The sequence below is a fragment of the Heteronotia binoei genome, chromosome 10 (assembly GCF_032191835.1).
Source record: "Heteronotia binoei isolate CCM8104 ecotype False Entrance Well chromosome 10, APGP_CSIRO_Hbin_v1, whole genome shotgun sequence".
Taxonomy (NCBI): domain Eukaryota; kingdom Metazoa; phylum Chordata; class Lepidosauria; order Squamata; family Gekkonidae; genus Heteronotia; species Heteronotia binoei.
Window position 1 is genome coordinate 76,313,502 of NC_083232.1, and position 12,712 is coordinate 76,326,213.

General features: G+C 37.6%; 1 protein-coding gene across 5 annotated transcripts in view; it reads left to right on the forward strand.

Annotated features, from left to right (window-relative positions):
- Positions 1-12,712, forward strand: part of ARPP21 (cAMP regulated phosphoprotein 21) — a 153,258-nt gene that overhangs the window by 101,376 nt on the left and 39,170 nt on the right. For 4 of the 5 annotated variants that reach the window (XM_060247596.1, XM_060247598.1, XM_060247600.1 and 1 more), the window contains one exon: positions 6,671-6,797. In XM_060247596.1, the coding sequence (XP_060103579.1) occupies positions 6,671-6,797 (127 nt within the window). Of the gene's footprint in view, positions 1-6,668; positions 6,798-12,712 lie in introns of all 5 variants that reach the window. The other variant, XM_060247599.1, reaches the window with a different exon arrangement.

A 12,712-nucleotide genomic window follows, 5' to 3' on the forward strand; every position in this document is an offset into this window, starting at 1 on the left:
TTGGGACTGTGCACAATTTTTAATCAAGATGGGGGTCTTTAGGTTGCAGTTTGAGTTTTTCTTATTTAGATAAAGATGTGTGTTCTTGGGGAAGACATGAATGCTTTGTTACTGTCAAAGCTATATATTAATCACCCTGAATTATATTTTTTCCACCTAGTATTCCATCCAGCAAACAGCAGTTTTCACAATGATCAATGGATGCTCTGATAAGCTACTAAATGAAGTATATAAAAAATGTATTCTCTTCCAGTCAATTTAAAAATAATTTCCCTGTGGTTAACTCTGAATAAGAGTATCTAAATTCTACAGAGATAAATTGATTTACATTTGTATAGTAGTTCGTAAATACAAATTACTATATGTGAGCTGTTCATTTATGATGATATATGAAAAAATGTCTCATGGCTGGTTCGATCCTGACATGATTATTTTGAAACCATTCTCTGTTATGTTATAGAACAGACTCTATATTAGACGTATGTATGGGAATTTGTTCTAGGTCTTTCATTTTTGACAATAATTCCCAAAGGGACTGTTTCATAATTGGGCTGTTTTGTATGGTTTTGTTTCTTTCATTATAATTATTTCATTTTCATAATTCTATTTCATTGCTGCTTCTGCTTGGAAGACTCCCACCCCTTCTTGGTTTGTACCTTCATGGCTTTCCATCCAAACTGGACAAACATCAGGGAGATTATATTACTCCCACAGGGTCAGATTTCAAGCATATAGAATAAGCACATAGAATTGCCTTTCTTGAGGCAATTTAAAAAGCACATGTTCATTTTATATGTTTGTTTGTTTGTTTGTTTGTTTTGCTTGGGTTACACTTCACTCAAACATATAACACAAACTGCTACGTATTCAAGTGACTTCCAACAACATCTGGGGAGAGGAGTAATTTAAAATTAAAAAGGTTTAGTGTAAATAAACAACAAGGGCACACTGAGGAAACACATAATCATAATGAGTCCAACACTGAAATAGTAAAGAAGATTGACTAATATAGTAAATAAGGCTGGGGGGAGGGAGATTCAGAGTGAAGGGTGGTGTATAAATCCAATATCATCATCTTCTTCTTCTTCAATTAAAAACTGGGCTCCAAAGAGATAGTCCAGTAATTGAGGGATAGTCAAGTAATATTCATTTGATGGAAGATTTTTTGAGGGGAATACCAAAATGTTGAGAGGATGCAAGAAAAAGAAAGAAAGCTACAAACAAATAATATTTAAAGCACTGGAGAATTAGGGGTTGGGGAAGGAAGCAAGCCCAAAATAAAGACAATAAGATGTTTCAGAAAGATTCAGAGTTTCGAACACAGAGAGAATATAAAGTATATTCAAGAGCAAAGGAATTTAAGGAATAATATTTAAGAAATAATAGATAGCTATAGAGGATGCTCTGATTGACACAAGAAATTGCAAATGTTCTTTCTCTTCCACTCTGGCTCCTAGATCCCTAGGCAATAGATGAGCTCCAGTATGGGTGTGATCAAATGGGCATTTTGGCCTACCATAGCCACACCCAGATTTAATGTGTGTGATCACATTAGCACATCTGTTCCCTGCAGCCTGCTCATCTTTACTCTCATAGGATGGCCTGGGATGAAGTAAATAGCCACCAGGAACTTCTCAGTGGCAATGCCCTTCTGGTGCTTCCATGGAGCATTCCTAACTGTCTGATCAGCCTGTGTGCCATGCATGTGCAGGAGTGGTGTGATTGCCCCACCCTGTGTGTGTGTGACCCCATGGGTCAGCCACCAGCTGGGCAGACTTAATCTGATCACCATGGCATGTCTAAACTAGGATCAGCTTTTTTAAAAGCTGAGAGACTGCCACAGCTAACTACCCATCTTCTCGCACATCAGATTAGTTTGATTCAGTGTCTTAGCCCAAATTTTTCAGGATTAGAATACCTCACATATGTGTCTAATGCTAATTGCAACAGTTTGCAGTCAGTCAAGGAAACCTAGGGCCTCTCCGTCACAAGGAACACAGCTTATTATGTGTTTATTAAAAAATTACGGCTTGCACAGCTGAAATGAACAGAATCGGCAGAGAGTCAGAGACTAATGAAAGAAACAGAGCAAAATAAAAGAAAATCATGTTTAGATTGGTAATTTGTTTTTATGAATTATGATTATTATAAAATACCCAATTTCTGTAATTATTGTAACTAATAATGATAGACATGAACAAGTCTATGTCATGTGTATACTACTATGGCTACCATATCTAAAACTCAGGACAAACAACAGCCCTAGATCTAGGTTCAAGTTTCAGTCCCAATTGTTTGTCCTTATGTTGTGATTTGTACTCAGGTGCTTGCCGTTTCACAGCTCAAATATACTGCAGGATCTGGCAAGTGTTCATCCTTATTGAATGGCAGTTGGTTGTGTTTGCTGATTCATTCCTTTCTCCCTTCAAAGCTCTGTGGTACAATGCTCTTGAACTGTGGAAATAGTTATAACATAAAGGATGAAAATATGGGGGGGAGGGGATTGACTTGTTTCAGGGGTTTTCTCAAAAGTAAAAAAACTGAAGCACCTGATGACTGAAAATTCAAAGTGACAAGCTAAAAGGGGATAATTAAAAGAGCTCTGAGATCCTCATAAAGTGGACATTTGAGAAGGATATGAAAAGAATATCAGTCTTACCTGAAGGGCATGGACAGAGTCGTTCAGAATATGGAATATTCATAAATCTACCCTGGGAAATCTGAGAATGATTAGCATTTAACCTAGTCAAATAGAAGGCCTTTGTATATCAAGGAATAGTCAAGTAACATGCATATGATGGAAGATTTTTTTGGGAAGAAATACCAAAATACTGAGAGGAGCAAATGCAACATGCTCTGAATTTGGTCCTTTGATGGTCAAGGTTCATAATATGTTTCTTAACCAGAGCATAAATTCCTTGTTCCCCATGACTTTTCATCAAATCTGATGTTATAGCAAGGGCCATCAGCGAGTGTCATCCAAGAAGGTCTACAAAAATCCAATCCCAGCACATGCAGACACTCCTCATTAAAGATCAGCTTAAGTATTACATTAAGTACACAAAGCCTAGCCCAGGCTTCCAATTGTTTTTGGTCAAATTCCATGCAAAGAGTGATTCCCAATGAGGGCATTTACAAGTGTCTGAAGAAATTGAAGAAGAGGCACCAAATTAAAAAAAGAGGATGTGAGGCAAATCACAAAGAGAGGAAGTAAGGCAAAGAAAATATCCCCCACACACACACACACAAGGGTTAACATGAATATTCGCAGGCACGCACTGGCTTACAGGTTTCTGTAATTGGGCTTCCCTACCTACACCAACCTTCAAGGCTGAATTAAAGAATGTGGTAATTTGTTATCATGAAAGCCTATGTTCAATTCTGTAACTAGATGGAAGGGGGGAAGCAGGATGGGGTGTTGCAATCTTCTGGAAGGTTCCAACAGGTGAGCTCCCTGATTGGGGAGACCACCTGGTGCCGGAAGGCAAAAGACAATAATTAAGCCATAGACAAGAGGGAAGGCATGCTAACTTCATAATTCGACTGGGCAGTGGCTCTGACTATGCCAAGCCCCATTGCAATGAACTGCTACACAGACGACACTTAAGTCTCTAACTTGGACTCTGATATTCTAATACCAGGTATAAATATATCAGAGAAGTCTGTCTTTCTTTCTTTCTTTCTTTCTTTCTTTCTTTCTTTCTTTCTTTCTTTCTTTCTTTCTTTCTTTCTTTCTTTCTTTCTTTCTTTCTTTCTTTCTTTCTTTCTTTCTCTTTTTGCTTCAGGTCTGTAGAGACTGTGTTCCTTGACATTTTATTTCTTAAAGTATTTAATAAGTCTTCATATGTTTTTCCAAGGTCTGGTTTCTTGTGAGCAGATAATCTGGAGGACTCACAGGTCTGAGTGAAACTTCTTGCCTAAGGGGTAGTGGCTCAAAGAAGCTCAGGCTTGGTTACTTGAAAGAGGAATAACTTTTAAATTAAAGACCAGAGTGGCACTGAGTATATATCTTAGAGAATGGAAGAAATTTAGAATTGCTCCTGTGCACAGTTTGGCTTTATTAAGTGTCAAATTATGGTGAATTCTCCTAGACAAATTTGATGCAACCAAAATGCCTGGATATCTGAATTTTTTAACTTGGTCAAGTGTAATACAATCAGAGAGCCAAATAAACTATTCCCTTTGACTTCTTTATGATTAATTTGTAATCCATCCTTAGAGCAGTACTGTGAGAAAATCCTTTGTGATCTTTGGAGTATGGGAAAGATGGAAAGCATCATAAGCATAAAGGAGAACAGGACTGCTAAACTTGGCCAGTTTAAACAGATGAATAAGCTTCAAAAAATCTTGTGGACAGACCATTTATACATAAACAAGATGGGGGCAAGAGGCATCTTTGCCTCACCCCTTTGTCCAGTTTAAATAATGCAGATAATTGAAGCCACAGTGAACCTGAGCAATGAGGCCAATGTGAAATTTCTGAATTAGGCACAGAAATAATCTGTATTTGCTAATTTAGCCATTAGTCTAGCTCTACAGATCACAAATCTCATTAAGATCCATAAGCCCAACAAAAAGATAGCTGCCTAAATGACTATATTTCTCAGCTAGGTGCTATAGCACTAAGCAGTGATCCAGGGTAAATGTTTGATAATTTAAAGACTGCAAATTTTCTTTTGCCCAAGATGATTCTCGTAGATACACATGTACCCTTCTAGTCTATAAATGAAATACTGCAACCATTGAATGCACTTGGATTGCTTTTAATCTAGGATTGGTTCCTGTCTCCCATTGTTAAGGTCTCCCCCTGATCTCTGAATTCACTGTATCTACTTAAATCTTAGGAGCCCATTTTGAGAATTCATGAGGCTGGGTGCTGTTATTCTTTACTGTTGTTACTGTAGGCATTAATGATGGATTGATGTGATATCTGATAAGATAAAAGCGATACTTGTGTTCTTAAAGAGGATTTAAATTAAGCTAAATCTCAATCCTTGGAACTAAGTGTCGTGTTTCTCCCCTCAAGGCTAGGGCCAATTCCAGACATGAAACCAGAGATAATGAAGTAGTGCATATTGCTAAGAAAAAAGTCCTTTCCTTAGACATTGAATGTAATTTCACCCTTGCCAAAAGCTGTATGCTGAGTACATAATGGGTCCCATGCACTCCCCTGTGCCTTTCTTAATGTGCCTTTAGCACCACACCAAACAGTAGCCTGTGACATAAACTCTAATAATCCATGCTTCCACACAGTTTAAGAAAAGAGCATGAAAGGCTTTGAAAAAGAAAGTGGGGGAAAGAAATCATCACAAATGGTCAGAAGGCCTGTCTATCTGATGAGATCTTTCCTTTTATCAGTCACCTGTTTTGTGGTAATTTTCCTGGACCTGGGGACACATCTTTCTAAGGAGTCTTTTCAGTCCCTTCCCTCACTTCTGGCATGAGTTATTTGAGGGGCTGCACTCCATCTCCTCATCAGGGTTCTCCTGTTGCCTTTTTCTTTGTAATCATCCCTATTTCATGATGCAGTTTCCATCTTGCAGTTTTATCTATGACGTTCTGTCCTTTTCTGTACCATTTTCATCTGTTCATTTTGGTGATTTACAGTACCAGAGGAATGGCATTCTGAAGTCATAGCATACTTTTAGAGAACAGAAAATTGTGTGTTTCTAATAATGCCTTGCAGAGAGATTTCTTAGTTACGGGGGTGAGGGGGAGGTTCTCTGGAATTTTACAGGGGAGTGCTGTCTAGAGGCCTAATATATAAATAAATAAATTTTCATTGTATAAGATTCCACATTTTAAGCTAAAAAGGGGAAATTCAGTTTTTATGCTGCTACATTTTCAAAAGGTTGTTTAAGCAGCCATACTCAAACATAAAGTTGCCAAGTCTAACTCAGAAAATATCTGGGGACTTTGGGGGTGGAGCCAGGAGACTTTCACATTTTCTAAAATAAATAAATAAATATATAGCAGTGCAGTTCCCCTGAAAACAGTCTTCATTTCCTCATCCCCCAGCAGTTGCATGTCTTCTCCACCTCCCCCCCCTCCTTCACACACACACAAAGCAGCCAAAAGTTTGCAAGCACACACTTTTATGATCTTACTAGGGCAATTTACTCACTGAGCTGTTGAATGTAACTATCTGCTGTATATTCAACCAAGTTCTTCAGACTAACACAGGGAAACCAAAGGTTCTAGTATACTATTTACTTTCTTTTACTGTGCAAATGACTTCTGAAAGAAATATAAAACAAACTGAGGGACTGGGCTATTTTCCCTTTCTTATTCACAGCTTCTCAGCACACTGGGTGCAGTCACTATTGTTCTGCCAGCTCGCCCCACCCCCATTCAGCCTGGCTCCTGAAAATTCACACCTTCCAAAAAGCAAGCAGTTTCTGGGCTTGTTCTAGCTAGCCTTCTGGAGTGGAAAGGCAAATGGTGGCTGTTCCCCCCCACACACACACACTGGACAGCTGTCTGGGGGTGGGAAGGAGTCTGCAAAACTGGGGGATCCCCCACTGGGATCTGGGAATTGGCAAGCCTACTCAAACAACTTACATTTCATAAACAGTTTGAACTTTTTTGAGGTACTGTGGATTGATTTGTGTGTGTGTATACAGCTTTAGAAGTTTTACAATACATTCTTTTGCTTTCTTACTTTCCACAGATGCCTGTGTATTACTACCCATCTGGTCAATACCCTACCTCAGCAACTCAGCAGTACAGGCCCATGGCCTCAGTTCAATACAATGCGCAGCGGAGTTCCCAAATACCACAGACTGCTCAGCAAGCAGGTATTTGTTCCTGTTACTTTATTCTTCAGCTATATCCTTCAAAGTTCTCTTTCTGGATGAACTCATAGGCACAGCAGTCCAATCTATGTGTAAATGAGAGAAAATGTTTGTGGCTCCCAAAGTGTCATTGCTCTACTTTTACTCATCCAAAGCTAAAAACCATCTTATTCCTAAAAACAAAATTCTGATTCTGAGAAACCCTTCTGTTTTCAGTCTAAGCCATGTTCACAAAATCTTCTGAGCTGACCAACTGAAATGTGCTTAGGTTTACATGGCGAGATAGGGGGAGAGAAGGTGCAAAATCAGAGGTTTGTAGTGATGGAAGGTATATTCTCTGCCCTACCTTGATTGGGGGTGCAAAACAGTATGTTCCTTGTCTTACATGGAACTTTTTATCTGTTTCTTATTTTTGATGCTCTTGGATAGTCTTCTAAGTCCATATTATTTCTCTCCTTCATAAAAGGAGCTGGAAGGGGGGCTGTTACACTGTGCAGCTGGAAGGGGGGCCGTTACACTGTAAGAGAGTGAGTAGCAGGTCTCACAGTGAACCGGTCTCTTTTTCTACTGTGTCTTGTTGCTCCTAATAAATGCTGTTAAGACAAAAAGCTGCAGATGAATGTTAGCTTGTTTGCACTAGGTGTGTGGTTCGTTGAGTTGCTACTGAGAGAAAGAAGAATCACTGTTTTTCCAGTGCCCCAGTATAAAGCTGTCCTGTTCCATGATTCAAGCAAGTTGCTGTCTCAGTGGAAAGAATAACAATACATGATGTCTATCAGGCTATTGTGGAATGGTTTTCATTATGTGGATTCTTGGATATGAAGTTTTTCTCTCCATTATTGAAAAAGAAGTTTTAATACACACAACCTGTAAAATGTTCAGAGATGGAAAAGAACTGCACACACATGTGATTGGAAATGTTGGTCTTTCATCACAAAAAAAATCACATTAAACCAGCCCAACTTATAGTGATAATTGTTTTTTAATCATGATCTTCAAGAGTGTTTTCCCAGTCTTTTCATTTTTTAATAACTCCAGTGCTCTGGTGTATTTGGTTTAGATAGGAATAACTAATTAGTATTAATAGCACCTTTTCCTCATTTCATATCTTTTATCAAATGTTTCAAAAGGACAGAGCGAGCAAGACAAAGGAGTTCGTACACTCAAAAACAGTGGTTCATTTTGCTTCACCTGTCTTAACAATGCCATTCCATATTTATTACTGATTTACATTAAGTCTTTCATTTTAAATGCAAAATATATTGTATGAAATTACCTTCTTCTGCTCTGTGCTTCTGAATCCTTACTTAACCTATCAGTTAAATTGTGCATTAGTAATATGGAAATTACATTAAAGAAATCATATATGGTATTCTCTGAACTATATCAGCTGCATTTTAAGAAGTATTTTATGATAAACCTTTCTCATTCCTCATTTACCTAATACAATGTATTTGTCACATTTTTCCCCACCTCTCTACTGTAGAGTTCAGGGAAGTTTTAATTAGAATATGAGCTGTAACGATTATTTATGAGGTTGAGAGACTTCCAGTGTCCTTTTGTGTTTCTAGGACTCTTTACAAATGTGAGCCCTCAGAAAGTCAAATGTTGAAGAATTTTGTGTACCATGCTGTGCTTGTTGGCTTCTCTGTTGCTGTTTGACTGTGTATACATGATCTGTGGGTACATTTTAGTATTTTTTCCATATTTAATTGCCTGTTCCTGATTTCCAGATGAATTGCTTCATAGGAGCTTCTGTATAGTGAATCTGTATCTTTTAAGAGGGTAGTAAGAGGAAGAAATGTCTTTCATAGTACTAAGGCATGTAGTGTGTAAGGGACATGTAAGTGCCGGAATCCATATGCTCAGGGCCCAGAACATTCACCTTAAAAACAAAAAGAGCTATAGAGTTGCTCTTGTGCATTCAGAAAGAAGTTATGTTAAATGAGGAACAGCCTATACAGCCATGGTAAAATACTGATAAAAGCTATACATTCAATGGGGGGAACTGGAAGTTTTCTCAGTATAAGGATTTGAATGAGGCTTCAGCTTGGGTGTGTGTGTGAGAGAGAGAAGGAGAGATATCTTCAGTTCTCGGGGTAGATTACAAATCAACAAAAGTGACAATTGTTTGAAGGTCATCTCAAAGACAAAGTGAAGCATGTGAGCAAAGACTTAAATAATACATATGAGATGCATGCTAGATAGTGAGAAGCATGCTGGGTAAGAAGAGATGATTGCAGAGCTAGGTAGATGTCATGACAGGTCCTGAAGCAGCTTCCCTGAAGACATAGCACCACTTTCCCTTTTGCTGACGGAAAGTGGGAATCTATGAGAACACTGAAGCAGTATGGCAAAGCCCAGGGGAATGGAAGCAGTGCCTACCAGCAGAATAGTAAATGCAATGAAAGTTCTGAGCCTTAAGAACTTACAGGCTGTGTTATAAAAAGAAGCTTTCCCTGCCCAATGGGGTCTTGAAAGCTTTCATCTCCTCGGCAAGCTTGTGAGTGTGCATAGTTTTCCACTGTAGAATATAGAGGTCAAGGCAAGCTCTGATACCAGCAATTTGTTTGTGTTTTCAAAAAAGGTCTGGCTATGAGTGGAGCAATATTGATGTGTTCTACAGCAATTGGCTGAAGCAAAATGTCAGTGTAGTATCGTTAATGGCTGAGGGAGTATGTATTTTCTCATAGCTGTGGAACAAGAGCAATATGAAGCTAAAATGGCTCCAGGGCAGAGAGAAAAGATGAGCTCACCTCAAATTAGATTACTATCTGACAGCAATAAATCATTTTGCAAGAGAGATGAGAACTGGTGTGTGTGTGTGCTTATAAAGAGTATAGCTCTTTATAAAGAGATTTCCCACAAGATCCTTGCTTCACAAAAGATTCACCTAGGACGTCTCCCCATTTAAATTGGCTAATCCAGGAAAAGACCATATATGTTACAACATAATTTAATGTTTTAGCCCTTGAAATAATTGATTGCAACAATATTGGACCAAACGTTTTCTTGCCCACTGTGTAATCTGCATAATTCAGATCCTTTGAGGATTTTCTTTTCCAGTTACCTTTTGATTAGCAGGAATGTCATCTAGCATACAGGTAATAGGCAGTGTGGTTGGTCATGTTTTCATATTCAGGCATGGGCCTTCAGGAAAAACTACAGGAAATAGAGTTCCAGAGTGTGCTGCACCAACATAATTGCTTCCACCAAAATCACATCCAGTTCCTGTTGACTATATGGTAGCTAGGGCATCAGGTTATTTCTAAAATACATAATGCTTGCAGAGTAAATTGTGGGCAAGATCCAGTCAAATAATACCCACTTTTTAAATCATATTTCAGTGGAAGCTCTCAAAATCAATGGGATTTAAAGATAAAGTTAAAACCTACCTGCCATGGTTACTAGTTGAGATGTTTAGTTAAATACATTTATTTATAATTGTTGGCAGAATTAAAGCATTCATTTCCCCCAAACATATATCTCTTTCAAAACTGAGAACAAAAAAATGTAAACCTCCTGGTACCTCACAGTCTGCAGATATACCCTTGTGTGTCTCATTGTTTAATTGTGCTTTTCGGTTGTCTCTGCTCCTGTTTCTTGTTCATTGTGTAAGATCATTCAGAATATTCACCAGTTTTTATTTTGTATGTGGGTGTTTTAAATCTGTCTCCCCCAATCTGTTGCCTTGAATATTCGTTTAGAAAGGTGATTCATACATTCATATGTAAATTTAAAAACAGCATGCAAGAATATTTCATATGTTTTTTGGAAATAAAAATCTGATAATTGAGAATGCACTTTACATAATTTTACATTAGCATAAGGCTGCAATGGAAGATAAATGAATAATCAGGAGTCTCAGATAACTACAATTATATTGCTCCATTTATTTTGATGATTACATGTGGTATTGACTTTCTGTAATATTTACAAATAATCCCTTGAACTGTGGCATTCATCTCAGTTCCCTGCTTGTTGATGATTTGATTTGATTTCTCCAGCATTCCAGTATAAAGAATGCCTTCCACTTAAGCAAATAAATCTCTCAGGCAATGCCAGGTTTCTTGAAGAGGAGAGATAAAAACAATATTTCTATATTCTTGTCAAGCTGCATTGTACAAATTACATTTCTGCCACTACCCAGTATTTTATTTTTGAACTTTGACTTTTCTTTTTGAGTAGTTTGAAACTATAAGAATCTGGCACTTCTATCTGCTTGAGGAAATTAAGATCTGATTGTGGTGGTGATTGTTTTTCCCCAGCCAAAATTAAAAAAAAAAATTAAAACCTCACCATAGATGAAATCAGCCCTGATATAATAGTACTTGTAATTTATAAAAGATTGTATCTTCTGAATGTTTACTACTGTTGGAGCCTCTCAAAACCCATTTGTATTAGGTAAGTATTATTGTGTTCATTCCCAAATGGTAAAAAAAACCCAACAACAACAGCCTGGAAATGGATAAGTCATTTAACATCTCTGGTACAAACATTTCTATTGCATGATAGAAATTTATATACATACGCTTTTTGGATTACAATTTCATTTTTGTTAGGAAGCATGAGATACCAGTGTATGATGTGCCTGATTTGAGTTCCACTTAGAGTTCCACCAATATTGGTCATGGCCCTATTGAGACTGCTTAAAGAGAAGATGGGGCTTGTTAGCCTAGATGAAGTTATCTTGGAATGGAGATGAAGTGGACTGGTGGATAAGTGTTGCGTGTGTATGTGATTCTAATTTGGGCAACAATCTGGGTTTATTGTGCCATTTGAAATGCAATCTTGGGTGATAATCCTTTTTTATTTCCATTATTTATATCCCACTTTTCTCCCCAATAAAGAACTCCATTTTATCCTCTCAACTAACCTGTAGGGTAGGTTAGGCTGACAGTATTTGACTGGGCCAAGATCACCCAGCAAGCTTCCCTGACAGATTAGGGATTGTCACTTGGGTCTCCGATACACTAGTCAGACATTCTGACCACTACACAGCATTGGTTTTTGTGTTTATGAAAAGGTGAATACAGCGGCCTTTCCACATTCTCTCCACATGTAATATTTTGTAATAAACAAAAGAAAATGTGTAATTTAGACAGAAATCATCATGTTATTTCAACAGAACTGGCATCATATTTAGATATTGGTAAATATTATAACATTGAGAACAGTGAATTCAGTACTGTATTTCATCATATGCCTTAGCATATTCTTTGTGGTCAAAATAAGTCACATTTTGAACATATTCTTGAAAATACTTTGTGTATGACTATCATTAACGCTGGGATTATCATTCTCTAATGATTACATTAAAAATCTTCATCCTACAGATTTTAAGTGAGTTCAAAGCATTTTTAAAAACATTAATTATTCCAAAAAAGAAAATATTTCATCAGAGGTTGTTCCTCCACCTCCAGTGCTCCCTAAAAACTTCCTGTTGGAAAAACTGAGGGGGAGTCCTTAGAGAGTAAACAGGGGGAGTACTTTTTTTTCTAGGCCTTCACATCTGTATGCTGATGCTCAACTGCACTTCCTAGCCCCTGCATATGAAGACTGGATTGTATCCAATTCCAAAGCAATAAAATGCTGCAGAAACTGATTTAGAAAACAATCATTGAACAAAGCCTTAACCATCCTATACTGAGTAGTTTGAACTGCCTTGATGTTCCAACCTCTTACAAGAGCTAAGGTGTTCAGAAATTATATACAGGATTTGGTGCCTTTGGTTTTCTGTTCAAGATTTCTTCCTTAATGGGACAGCCCTTGGATTTCTTACACATTCACAAGCATAAAATGTTGGCATTATAATTCATTTCAGTGTTCCTAAGACCTAAAATAGGTTATTCTTATTCAAACATGTCTGTGTTACTCAAACACATTATCTCTCTTGCTCTTGCTCTCTTTTTAAATAA